Source organism: Lepus europaeus, chromosome 1 (genome assembly GCF_033115175.1).
Source record: "Lepus europaeus isolate LE1 chromosome 1, mLepTim1.pri, whole genome shotgun sequence".
Lineage (NCBI taxonomy): Eukaryota > Metazoa > Chordata > Mammalia > Lagomorpha > Leporidae > Lepus > Lepus europaeus.
Genome location: NC_084827.1, coordinates 66,255,722 through 66,269,757, shown reverse-complemented (window position 1 = coordinate 66,269,757; position 14,036 = coordinate 66,255,722). Strand labels below are relative to the sequence as shown.

The 14,036-nt window shown below is 47.3% G+C and overlaps 1 protein-coding gene across 1 annotated transcript in view; it reads left to right on the top strand.

The window, feature by feature from the left end:
* CFAP221 (cilia and flagella associated protein 221) overlaps window positions 1-14,036 on the top strand; it is an 81,850-nt gene that overhangs the window by 28,695 nt on the left and 39,119 nt on the right. Inside the window, exon 6 of the mRNA XM_062199161.1 lies at window positions 7,801-7,904. Coding sequence (XP_062055145.1) covers window positions 7,801-7,904 — 104 coding nt within the window. The remainder of the gene's footprint in view (window positions 1-7,800; window positions 7,905-14,036) is intronic.

The following is a 14,036-nucleotide window of genomic DNA, read 5'->3' as shown; positions in this document are numbered from 1 at the left end:
AGCCTGTGTGAAGTCCGGGCAGGTCTGTGTGCGCTGACAGAACAGCCTCTTCCTCCCACAAAGACCATGACAGCAAGGAGCGAGGCTTTAACTACAAGGACCTGTGAAAACAAGTGAGAGCTAGGGCACCACGTGGCAGGCCTCGGGAGCTCTGTGCCTTGAGGAACGTGGTGAAGACGAAGCACTGATCCAGCCTGCAGGGCCTCTCTTCTGCCCTGACCTCCTGCCTGTGACAGATAACCCAGGAACAGAGACTCGCACATGCACACAGCCGGCCTCGGAAACAGGCGAGCATCTCCGTGGGGCAGGAACAGACGGAACTGCGGAGCGACGAGCAGGGGAAGCCAGGTGTCTGCAGGCTCCCGTTCTGAAACAGGCAGTGGGGGTGAGGGTGGGGTGGCGTTCACTCCCCAGGGAAAGGAGACCCCAGTGTCGCAGTAACTGAGGGCGTTGGCACCTGCCTGGGCTTGCAGCCAGGGGAGCTGCTGTGCGTCTACACTCAATGTGAAGGGAAGCTGGAAAACTTCTATGACCCGCTAGCTGGGCCTGGGCACTGAGCCCCGTGTGGACAGCAGGAAAGAAGGCAGTCCTGGCCGAATCGGACAAAGCGATGAACCACGTCACCTGCCACGCCTGTGACTGAGGACGCGAGCCCTCGACAGTTCCATGGCTCCACCTTCACTCAGTACCAGGGGCGCACTGGGCACAGTGGCCACGGTGCTGCTTTGGACACCCACTTCCCCTACTGGAGTGCCTGGGTTCGAGCCACAGCTCCGCTCCAGTTCCAGCTTCCTGCTGATGCAGCCCTCGGAGGCAGCAGTGCTGGCTCAAGTGGTTGGACCCCCGCCTCCCACTGGGAGACCCGAACTGACCTCCAGCCCCAGCCATGGCCATTGCAGGCATCTGGGGAGTGACCGGCATGTGGGAGCTCTTTGCCTGTCTGTCTCTCATTGTCTTTCTACCTCTCAAAACAAACAAATACAATACAGATTAAATAATTTTATTCAAAATGAGCTTGAAAATCCAAATTTCAAAACACATGAATAAATGTTATGCTAAGAAGACAACTAAAACCCATCCATCAGAATATAATTGAGTGAAATGGATTTTTTAGGACATTTGGATAAAGACTTTAAAATAGATAGACTTAAGACCCTCAATGAGATAAAGTAAGCAAATTTCTATTTAAAATTGCACTTTATGAAACAAAAGTGGGCATAAATTAAACAATGGTGCAGTAGATGAGAACCAGTTAGGGGGCAGGCAGCGTGGTGCAGCAGGTTCCACTGCTGCTTGGGACTCCTGTGTCCCATGTTGGAGTGCCAGTTTGAGTCCTGGCTACTCCACTTTTGATCTAGCTTTCTGCTGTTGCATCCTGGGAGGTATCCGATGATGGTTCAACTACTTGGTTCTCTGCCACCCACATAGGGACCTGGATGAAGTTCTGGGCTCCTGGCTTCAGTCTGGCCCAGCCCTGGCTGCTCTGGGCATTTGGGAGAATGAACCAGCAGATGGAAAATATTTCTCTCTTTCTCTCTTGTTCTGCCTTAGAATCAAATGGGAATAAATAAATAAACTTTTCTTAAAAATGTTTACTCTGTATTTTTAAAAAGAATCAAGACATAAATGTTGAAATTTTAAATCTCAATTGATAAGAAAGCCACACTGGACACAGGTGAAGAAGAAATTAGTAAATTGGAAAATAATACTTAGGAGTTCACCCTGAATATATCATAGAGAGGTTACATTTAGAAGGAATTGAAATTAGGAGGAGGCAGGATGCTAAACCAAAAGATTCCAACATGGATCTAATAAGGGTTTGGCCAGAAGAGGGTAGAGGAAATACCTGAGAAGCAATATTTGAAGAGTTAATAGCTGAGCATTTTCCAGAATTAAAGATAAATAAATAAAGTAAAGCTTTAAGTGCCTTCAAATATCCAGCCAAATGAAGATAAATTCCTGCCTGGACACAGAGGAGTCAAGCTGCAGAACATCAGGACAAAGAGAAATCCTTAACAGCTACCAGAGAGAAAAGAATAAGTAGCCGGAAGTGGTAAGTTCTTCGTCATCAACAATTAGGAGTACATTGGCCAGCTTGGCATCCCTACGGTGAAATGCCCGAGACAGGAAGGAGGTTTATTTTGACTGACAGCTCTGGAAGTTCAAGTCCAAGCCTCATGGATTGGGTGTCTGAGGGGGGCGGTGGATAGCTGTGGTAGAGCATTTGCTGGGGAGAGAGCCCATGGTGAGTCAGGAAGCAGAGTGGACGGCTGGGCCCACCTGAGGCCTTCATAACCACCCCTCTGTGGAATGACCGTCTGAGTGCATGCGCGCCCACACACCTGCCCCAGTAACCTAATACCCTCCAAGTCCCCCTCTCAATACCATCACTGGATTGCATGTCCACCCTCTTGATAGCACTGACTTGTGACTTTGGGGTTATGTATCTGCAAGAGTTTCAGGGGCCAGATCTCACCCAAGCATAAATATTGGCATAAATATTTTCAAAATGCTGAAGGAAAATAGTCACCCTAAAGCTTCTCCCAGCTAAAAAATGTCCAAGGAAGAAAATAAAAAAATCTTACTGAACAAAAATTTACCACACACAGCCCTTTTTATGAAATTTCCTGTTTATTTTTTATTGACATAACCAATATATTTATGGGGCACCATGTGATGTTTAAAACGTGCATGCATTGTGTAATGTTCAAGAAGAGTAAGCACACCTTTCTCCGCAGACATTCATCTTTTCTTTTTAGTAAAGACATTCAAAATCCTCTCTTCTGGCTTTTAAAAATAATACACAGCACATTATCATTACCTATGTTGACTCTTACACTGAAACAAATTTTAAAAGACATATTCCAAGAAGAAACTACCCAGGCCATGGCCATGGTAGACACCAAAACTGAGTCTATAGGTTGGAAAATTTAATTAGTGATTAACTGTTGGTTTAACTCAACTGTAAGATAAATTAAAACTAAAACTCAGAGTAATATACAGACAGAGGGGTGACAGTCTTCAGTGGGCCCATAAGGCACACAGACTGTTTGGAATGGGAGTAGAAATACTATACATTAGATTTTCTTGGAAATTTTCTAGTTAGTGATTTTTTAAATTTAAGAGTAATAATTAAAATAATAGCTGTCAAATCATAGCAGAGAAAAAAAGTACACAAATACAAGCAACCAGTTCAGTAAAAGCTGAAAAAAAAAAGCAAAGGTGATTTTTAGAAAACACAAAATAAGGTAGCAGAAACAATTTTTAAATATATCTACCATTCATCACAGCAAATGGAAATTGATTAAACTCACCCAGTAAAAAGAAATGATTATCAACTTGTCTTTTTAAAAATGCAACTATTCAGTGCTTCCCAGAAACACACATAACATAAAACTTACCAGAAAATTTGAAAATGAAGCAATAGAAGAATTATAAATACCAGGCAAATTGTAACAAAAAGAAAACTCAGTCATGATTGCATGGGGAAAAAAAAAAAAAAGCAGCCTAGAGATAGAAGGCAATTTCCCTGACCTGAGAAAGATTGTCAGAAACCCCAGAACCATCATTCTTGGTGGTAAGGCATTCAAGTGTTCCCAACAGAATCATAACATGAAGAGGGCGCCCTCTGTTACCACTTCCATTCGGCATCATCCTGGAACCCTCACCAGTGCAACGACCAGGAAGGAATATATGAGCCATGGGCTAGAAAAGTAAACAGGAAAGGGTCCTTTGCCTTTTTCAGACTGTAACATTTTTTACCTATAAAAAAATCTAAGAAAATCTACAGAAAAGCTCTTTTTAAAAAATTTTTTTAAAGATTGTATTTATTTACTTGAAAGGCAGAGTTACAGAAAAACAGAGAGAGAATGAAATCTTCCATCCACTGGTTCACTCCCCAGATGGCCACAGTGGTCATAAATGCTGGGTCTTCAACGTGAGTGCAGGGGTTCAAGTGCTTGGGGGCACTTGGGCCACCTTCTGCTGCCTTCCCAGGCCATTAGCAGAGAGATGGGTCACAAGAGGAGCAGCTGAGATTCAAATCAGAGCCCACATGGGATGCCAGCACTGTAGTGTAGAGGCTTAGCCACAACGCCAGCCCATTAAAGATAAGCTCTTACAACCCTTGAGAGACTTTAACATGGCTTTAGATCAACCTCCAAAAAATAGCATTGCAACACACTAGTAAGTAATGAATTATAAAAGAAAAAAATCCTATTCACATTAGTAACAGAAGCTATAAGATATCTGGTGCTTCGGTCTGAATGTTTAGCTCCCCACTCTGCACCCCAAATTCAATGTTGAAGTCTAACCTCCAAGGCAGTGGTGTTAGGGGGTGGAGCCCTTGGGAGGTGATTAGGCCTGGGGTGGAACACACTCTGAGTGGGAGTGGCAGTGTCCTTATCAAAGATGCCTAAAATAGCTCCCTGGAGACAGCTGTCTGCAACCCAGGAAGTGAGCCTTCACCAGCCAGCACCATGATCTTGGACTTCCAACCCCTCTGCTGTTTGTAAGCTACTGGGTTATCCTGCTAGAGCAGCCCAGACATACCAAGCCACGCAGCGGGGAGAAAAGCAACCAAAAAGTGTAAGCTTATTATGCAGAAACTTAGAAAATTTGATTGAAGGGTGTAAAATTAAACGTGAATAACTTAGAGACATGTCATGTTTGTAAGCTTGAAACAGACTCCAGTTGTCTCCAAAATAAAGATTGACGAAGCTGACTTTTAAAATGTAAAACTTTGATTCAACCAACAACACTATAAGTAAATCAAAAGATAAATTATGGTTAGAAAAGATTGTTGCGATGCATAGAATGGCAAAATTGATATTAAAATTGACTAATGAGTTAGAGAATAAAGCAACCCAATAGAAAATGGGCAGTCGATATGCACAGGCAATTCATAGAAGAAACCCAAATGAATACCCGGGAATAGAAGCTCAACCTGTAAGAACAGGGCGCTGAAATAAAATAAGATGCTGTGTTAACCCCCATGAGGCTGGGACAGGTCAACGTGTCTGAAAATCCTCAGTGCTGGTGATCAGCAGAAACTCTTCTAGGGTGCCAGGGGAAGGGCTTTCAAGATCCCTTGGCTGATAGACGGTAAAGTTGTCATTTTACTTTGCCATTACCCAGCCATTCCACATGTCTCTTGTATCTGGAGAGCAGCACTGTGACAGGTGCACAAGTGTGTTCCTGGCCACATCGAAGTAGTGAAAAAGCACCAACAACCTAAGTGCCCGTCAGCAAGAGAGAAGGTGCACGCAGTGTGGTGGAGCTGTGGGGTGCTGTCCCCCAGTTAAAATGAAAGGACAGAACTTTACGTGTCGTCGTGAATAAATCGGATAAATCACATAAGCATAGTGTCAATCAAGAATTAGCAAGTTGCAGACTCAAGTTGCCGGATACATGTATTTCATGAGTACATAAATATGCAAATGATATTAAGTTGCATAGCTGTGAGAGACAGGAAATACAAGAAAGGAGTCACCCTGGGGAGGAAGGAATGATGGATGGAGGGTGGGGGAGTGATGAAAGGGGAGCTTCAAGTCTTCTGCTATGCTTTGTTTCTTTAAAAATACAGCTCTGGTTGGGGCGAGCATTTGGGCTAGGGGTTGAGGCACTGGTTAAGACACCCACATCCCATATCAGAGCGCCTGGGTTCAAATCCCAGCTCTGGCCCCTGACTGCAGCTTCCTACTAATGCTGATTCTGGGAGGCAGTGCTGATGGCTCAAGGGATTGGATTTCTGCTACCCACAAGGGAGACCTGGATTCATTCCCAGCTCCCAGCTCCCTGCTGGCCCAGTGCCAACCGTTGTGGGCATTTGGAAAGTGAGCCAGAGAATGGGAGATCTCTTTCTCTCTCTCTGTTTCTGTCTCTCTACCTCTCAAAACTAAAAAGAGGATGAACTATAACACTGATGTACCCAAAGCAAAAGATTTGCTACAGCGTCATAGTAGATAAAGGAATTTTTGTTTTATGTTTTTCTTTAAATATAAAATATTTCACATTTTTTAAGGTAATGAATTTTTTAAAGATTTGTTTATTTATCTGAAAGGCAGACTGAGAGAGAGAGAAGGAAAGAAACACAGAGAGAGAGATTCCAAAGACTGGTTCACTCCCCAAATGCCTGGAGCAGCCAGGGCTGGGCTAGACTGAAGCAAGGAGCCAAGAACTCCATCCTGGTCTCCCACATGGTGGCAGGGGCCCAAGCACTTGGGCCATCTCCTGCTGCCTTCCCAGGCCTGTTAGCAGGAAGCTGGATAAGAAGTGAAGAATCCAGAACTTGAGTTGGTGGTCCAGTGTGGGTTGCTAGCATCGTAGGCCTCAGCTTAGCCCACTGTACTTACAACGTTGGTCCCAAAAGCAAATTTTAAAGTGAAATAAACATGCTTTGGGCATTATTTTAAAATCCCATTTGAACTACACTGTATCTGTTACTGGAACAAAAAAGGTATTGTACTTTGTTCCAGCAAATACTTGCTGAACGTTCAGTCTGTGCTGAGGCCATGCTGGAGACCCACGCCCATGTGAATTCTGAGTTGGCCTTTGCTGAGCTCAGAGTCCCCCAGGGATGCCAGGCAGGTAAGGAAGCCTGCCCTGATGGGAGAAGTCCATGGTCAGGGCAGGGTAGGGGGCCCTGGATGGTGGAGACTGGCTGGGCTGGCAGCTCTGCTCAAACCAGATGACAGCTGGGTTCTCCCAGGAGTGAGAAGCGGAAGGGGGATGGGAGGGGATGAGAAGTTGGCAGGGAGACCACCAGCCATGAGGCAGGAGGGCAGAGATGGGCTGTGGTGGTCCATGGGGGCACGGGAGTTACAGAGTAGAGAAGAAATACAGGGGGACGATGAAGAAGCCAGCTGTGGCCAGAGGGGAAGGACGCGAGGCAGGTGCAGGGAGTGGCCGCATCACTAGAAAGGGGCTCCACTTCCCCCTGCTGACGGGGAGCCAGAAATCCTGCGTGAGGTGCAGTGGAGGACGCCGAGTGATGGCTGGAGAGCTCCACTGCTCCAGGCCTCGCTCATCCTACAGACTCTGGCCGGCCTGGGCTTGCCTTGATAGATGGAACAAGCATGGGACTCTCCAAAAAGTGCTCCCGCTGCAGGAGCCTCGCAGTGCCAGGAGTGACAGCCTCCAGCCTGCTTGGAAGTTGGCGTGGCCTTGAGGGCCACCCAGGCCTGCTGAACACACAGACACCATCTGGTTCTCTCATGCTTGCTGGGCTTCCAACCAAAGACGGTCTCCGGCGTGTTTCAGTCACACACAGCCCAGAGTGTGGCTTCCTCTACACTGTCCCATTCCAAGCTCCGTGAAGTCCACGGCTTTCCCAGGCCTGGTCGATCAGCATCTCCTAGGACCTCGGAGGCTTACTTGTGTGGTAGGGATTACCTCTTCCTTATCACCATGAGTCTCTCCAGAATAAACCTACCAATGCTGAAGAGGCCGCAACGAAGATCCCCTAGTGTGGTAACAGAGACACCAACGATGGCCAACTTGCATGAAGTCTCAGTTCTGCCACTAACCAGCCACTTGTGTGAGACACTTACCCTCTCTGGGGCCTCAGTTCTGTAAGTGGGGATGAGCATTCTACCACCTCATAGGCGTCAAACAGTTAGAGATGCGGAGGAAACAGTCCTGGCACACAGCAAGTGCTGGGTCCAAGGTGGATGCTGCCCCTTTTTGTTCATTATAGAACTTGAGTCTCTGTTCCTTGCTAGTGAAAGGAGCTAGTTATAAAGAAAAATAATACTTTTTTTGTTTGTTTTTTCTTGTTGTTGTTGTTTGTGTCTTTTGCAGCAAAACCTATGTTATTCCTTTGCAGTGCAGCTGCCCGGTGGATTTTGAGTTCCACATCACCTTGCTCGAGTCTCATCAAGCCTTTGTGATCGAGCCAACGTCAGGTAAGGAGAGGCAGCGCCTCAGGTGTTGTCACTTCTCGGATCACAGAGAGGATGGGAAAGTAGGTCTCAAGTCCTAAAGAAAGAGTAAGCCACATTTGACTGCATTGCTGTGTTTTGGAATGTATAAGCATAGCGAGTCTTACATATCTGACGTAATGTGAATTGGAATTGGACACTTGGGGATAAGGGTACTTCGGAATCATTTGGATCGTGCAGATCATTTATAATAATGTCCAGGTAAGTTTCTTCCAAGGTCAAAACTTGGAATGAGAAATTAATCTAGTCTTGTTCTAATTTGGGCTCCTGATTGTGTCCTTGGTTTTTCTTTTGCCTTTTAATTCCGTCTCAGAGATAATAGAAATATCCTTCCTTCCCCAGCTTTCAGAATCTCAGTGGTGTTTCTAGTGAGTTTGTCTCCTGCACAGTGTAGGACACACAGGTCCCTGGGGTTTCAAAGTGGGTCCCTTTGCATTTGAAAGTGAAATTGTACACCTGAACTGATTTCTGCCTCCCAGTTACAGTCTCTTGATATTTAGGTCTGGGATTCAAATTTAAATATCTATATTGAAATATATTTAAATATCCACAGTGGATGCGAAAGCAGTTTTGTTGTGTTTTAAGTCTAGATATTCATTTATTGATAACTCTCACATCTTTGCGAGTACATATTTTTGCCAAACAAATGTTCAAAGCAGAAATTTTGAATTAATTCTAGCTTGTGAAATGCAGAGAGACTGTTTTCTGGAGAACCAGGAGCTCTACTGAGATTTTTTTCAATAGAAGGTAACCACTATTTATATTGCCAAAAAAAAAAAAAATAGGGCTTCATTTTCTTTCCAGAGAGAAGAGGTTTATTATTTTCAGGTGTTTGGGGCTTACAAAGAAGGGAACATAAGTGGTTACTAAAATTGTACTGAACAAGATAATATTTCAGACTTTAAGAGTAGTTGGTATTCTCACAATAGACTTTTCGCTGTAATAATGAGAATAAAACTTAGAGGTTGTCGTACACCAGCCCCTCTTCTACGTGGGATACATGCACCCTAATCTGCACCACAACCGCAGCAGGAGGCACAGTGATTGTTTCCATCTCGCTGACATAGAAGTGAGCCACAGAAGGCTTACCTCTCTGTCTCGGGTCATGCCATTGTACATGGCAAAGGCGGGACTCGAACCCACCCTGGCTTCAAAGCCTCTGCACCACTGCATAAAGCACAAATCGAGTTTCCAGCTTGGCTCGGAGGAGGTTGTAGAGATGGGTGCTACACGGTGTGGGGGAAGCACGAGCTGGCTCTTTGGTCTTCGCCAAGGCTCTGTCTGGGGAAATAGAGACCTTGCAAGAAAGTGGAGGCACTCCTGCCCCATCATGCCCTCCTGTCCTCCCTGGAGGTCTGGGATTTGATCTCCAAGACTGATCCAGATAAGTCCTCATGAATGGACGTGGTGAAGGTCAGCAAAGGGTCGGGGATGCTAGGCCTCGAACAGAGAAAGGCATGGGGGCAGCACTCGGGTCCTGTGGCGTGGCGAAGGAGTGGACGTGGGGCCAAAGGGAAGAGCTAGGACCCACACATAGGCAGAGACGCCCGCAGGTGAGCTTGGCTGCTTAAGGAGCTAGTTCACCACCGCTGAAGACTGGTGGGAATTTAGCAAGGAGGAGTCTGGCACCAGACAGGGGGTGAGACTGGCTCAGCGCCCCAAGATGTTGAACAACTGGGAAAGCAAAAAAGCCCAGGGGCCCATCCCTGGTGGCTGGGAGTTAGCAAGTCTGGGAAGGGCCTGGTTGCCTGTACTTTGAATAGTGGTTCTCATGGGGACATTCCTCGGAGCAGCATTTGGGTAGCACAAGGCTGCTTTGATCGTGGGTCCCGCCCACCCAATGACCTGTAACTCTGTGAAGTTCCAGGGACAGAAGGGAACTGTTAACATTTACATGCAGGGTCGGCACCATGGCTCACTTGGTTAATCCTCCACCTGCGGCGCCGGCATCCCATTTGGGTGCCGGTTCTAGTCCCGGTTGCTCCTCTTCCAGGCCAGCTCTCTGCTGTGGTCCAGGAGTGCAGTGGAGGATGGCCCAGGTGCTTGGGCCTCTGCACCTGCATGGCTTCAGAATGGCGCAGCACCAGCCATAGCAGCCATCTGGGGAATGAACCAACGGAAGGAAGACCTTTCTCTCTGTCTTTCTCTCTCACTATGTAACTCTACCTGTTCAATAAAATTAATTAATTAATTAAAAGATTTCTATGCAGCTCTGACAGGTGCTATTCTGTGGGCAGGTCCACATAGCTTGCATTGTGCAGGGGTAGCCAGGGTAGGTAGGGACAGCAGGCCAGGAAACCATGGCGTTGGAACGAAGCAATGCAGGCCTTGAGAACTCGCACAGAGCCGGTGTCCACAGCAAGGAAAAGCAGAGAAGCTGGAGAGTGGATGGCCTGGCCATGCCTCTGCGGAAACCTGCGTCCTGTGATAAACAGCACCGGTCTAACAAAGGGATTTTGAAACATGCCCTGTTCAAATCCCGGGCACAGTAAAGATAGGCAGATTTCACTAACAGCATCCATGAAGTACTTTAAAAAGTACTCTCCCTAAGTACTCAGATGATAAATTGTAGTCAGCATATTTGGACACACGCATGACACGTGAAGTGTCTGGTCTGATCCACTGGACAGTTTTCTGTGGTGTTCTGGTGCTTGGTTCCTTGCTCGTGTTTTAAATTCTTCCTTAGACTGAAATTAAATGGCAGTATCATTTGGAGTCGAGAGGGAGGTGAGAGAGAGGGTTGGCAATGTAGGCATCACGTGGGTACAGGTGGAGTGGACAGCCAGGGGAAGGAGATGAGGTCACCCAGGAAGGCTGCTTGGACACAGATGAGAAGTGGACGAAGGACCGAGCCCCTAGCACTCATACACTCAGAACATGGCTAAGGGACAGAGACCCAGGAGGAACATCAGGAGAGTGTGCTGCGAGAGAGGGTGTGCGAGAGTGAGCGAGCAGTTAAAGGCAAGCCAGGGCTCCTGGGGGTTGTGCACCCCTCCTTGGCTGTTTTAAGTGATCTGCACTCCATGGACGGCGTTGCTGGCCTGGCTTTTCCCACCCAGCTCGTGGGCTGGAGCCTTCTGTTTTCCTGGTAGTTATTTTATGAGGCTTCAAGCATCTCTGGATTTGCTGATCTCTGGAATGTTGCTGCGTTGGTTCCCCCACCTTGTTGTACAGACCCCAGAGTACCTTTGGCTGCTGTACTCTGGGGTCTGTAGCATTGTATGACCACCTCGTGTCACCTGCGATTCCAAAGCCGGTGACCAGTGACCAGAGGCAGCTTGGATGGGCTCTGAGCTAATTGGTTTTCCTGATTTCTCAGGCATCCGGCTTGACTCATAAGCCCCATAGGTGGGAAATAACCAGGGGCCAGGGGCCCAGTTGGAAGAGAGTGCTCATGAGAAGCAAAAACAAGAGATGAAACTTTAAAAAAATTTCCTAAAGCACCACACCTAAGGCAGGAAGAACAATGAGAGACAGTTCACGTGTACTAGATGGGAGTGAGTTTCCTGGGTTTAACTGACTTGTAACAGCACATAGAAGAAGCAGGAAAAACTAGACGGGAGAGTAGCAGTTCTCTGTGCACAGACTGTAGAGCAGCTCCGTCGCAGCGGCACACTGGCCCGTCTTACTTGGCACTCGGTGTATCCTGGGTAGGAGGGAGGCAGGGCTTGCACACAATGTGGCTGGCATAATGTCAACAACTGCCTCTGTCTGCTGAGGGATGGCCCCATGCTGGCTGCTGCACTCAGCACATCACACGCCCTGTCTCATTTAACCCCGAAACCCTGGAGGGAGGGGCCCGTGAGTGCTTGGGGAGGACAGGTGACCTCTGCCAGACAGCAGGGTCTGTGTGGTTCCAGGCTCAAACCCTCAACCACGATGCCACACTGTGAAGTGATGCTACCAGGATGCCTTGATACAGGAGAGAAGGGGTGCGGGCATTGTAGTGCAAGTGGGTTAAGCCATCGTTTGGGCTGCCTGCATCTGCTATCACTGTGCCTGGCTCAAGACCCGACTATTCTGTGCTGCAGATCCAGCTTCCTGCTATTGCACCCAGGAGGCAGCAGGTGATGGCTCAAGTGCTTGGGCACCCACTTGGGACACCCAGATGGAGTTCCTGGCTCCTGGTTTGGCCTGGCCTAGCCCCAGCTGTTGTAGGCAGTGAAGGAGTGAAACTTGAGATGGAAGATCTGCCCCCCTAAAAATAAGTAAATGAATAAAATCATTTTTTAAAAAAAGATCTAGGGAAGAGGAACAAACAGAATAGTTTCCCAGACACAGAGTTCAGGAAAATTCTGTCTTGTGAGGGAACAGAAATCAGCAATGGCTCTTAAGCAAATCTCATGTTTCTTCTCATTTTCCGGGGACCTAGGTGCTTCCCATCCAAGAAGACCATTTGGTGAGGAACCAGTCTGGACTGGTTGAGTGGCATCCACCATAGCAGTGATCAGTGAGCTTAACCCAGAACACAGTGGCCGACCTTGACCAAACTCATGCCTCTGCTGTCCATCCTGGAGGGCTTGGTCCCAGAGAGGCCCAGGGAGGAGGTGGGAATGGCTTGTCCCAGTCCTTCTCCCTGCTGGGAACATCTGTCTTCCAGGGGAGCAGAAGAGAAAGCTGGCCGTGATTTCAGGAGAGAGCCCTTTCTGTGGGTCCCCTACGGATGGTCTGGGGCAGACGTTATACCTTCAAACAGGCAACACCAACAATAGAGGAAAAAGTGAGTTGCTCTGGGTATACACACTGGTGGGGGAAAATGGGTCAAGCAAACATAAACGTTTGTTTAAAAATAGCTTTACTAAAGTGAAACAAGTTCATTATAAGAAATGGAAATACTTAAGAAAGTTCAAAGTCCGAGTGGAGAAAACAGTACCCAGAATCTCAGCAACCCAGGAGTAACCATCAGGAACTTTGTCACAGACTCACCTCCATGTCACAGACTCACCTCTGTGCAAAGAAGGAAGGGTGGGGCCGGACATGTGCAATGATGTGAACACAAGTGTAACTATTGGGAGAAAATGGGATCACAAAATACGTAAAAATATTGTGTTGTTCTTTGATAGTGACTGAAGATAAGTGAGTGAAGCTGAATGAATAGGAAAGCTGCTTTGATACAAGCAAAATTCATCTGCAGAATTTACTGCGAAAATTAAGAAAAGATACCCTGGAAGCATTAAGGGGCCAGAGCCACATCTTTAACTGCATGCTTGCACTCATGCCAGTGCCTTGGCAGCAGAAGATGGGAGAAACAGCTAACAGGCACGCCCCCAACAACTCCCAGTTCCGTTACATTATTTTCTGTTGGCTGGGTCTTTGGGTAGATGTTCTGGTGCGTGACCATGAATACCACAGTTACTTAGTACCTGTTAGAGTGGAGCCAAAGCCTTTGCTTCCATGCGAAGATCTCTGCATGCGCCAGTTCTTTGTTGCAGTGTCTGCAGTGTTGCAGTTCTTTTCCCAGCAGGCCTAGGGGCCGCGTGCTGCCTGCCGGAGAATGGCCCCCTGCTGCCTGCGATCTTGAAGGACAGCTCGGCTGGTTATAAAAGTCTCGGTTTGCACCTCCACCTCCCTCAGAACCCTGTGCCCACTGTGGATTGTCCTCTGGCTTCAGTTTCCTAGGAATTCAGAGACTGGAATGAGTAGTTTCCCATCAAAGGTGAATTCTGGGTGCCTCTGGATTTGTTTTTCAGTCTTGAAGTTAAGTAATTCACCAGCATATGGATTGGTGTTGTTCTTTATCTTTAAAAAAAAAAATTATTTATTTGAAAGGCAGAGTTCGAGAAAGAGAATCTTCCATCTGCTGGTTCACTCCCCACGTGGCCACAACAGCCAGGGCTGGGCCAGGCCAAAGCCAGGAGCCAGGAGCTTCATCTGGGTCTTCCACATGGGTGCAGGAGTCCAAGCACTTGGGCCATCTTCCGCTTTTTTTCCCAGGCACCTTAGCAGGGAGCTGGATGGAATATGGAGCAGCTGGAATACAAACCAGTGCCCATGAGGAATGCTGGCACCGCAGGTGGTGGCTTAACCCCTTGTGCCACAACACCGGCCCAATTCTTTCTCATTCTACCCCCCCCCCCAAGAAAAGAACATGTCCTT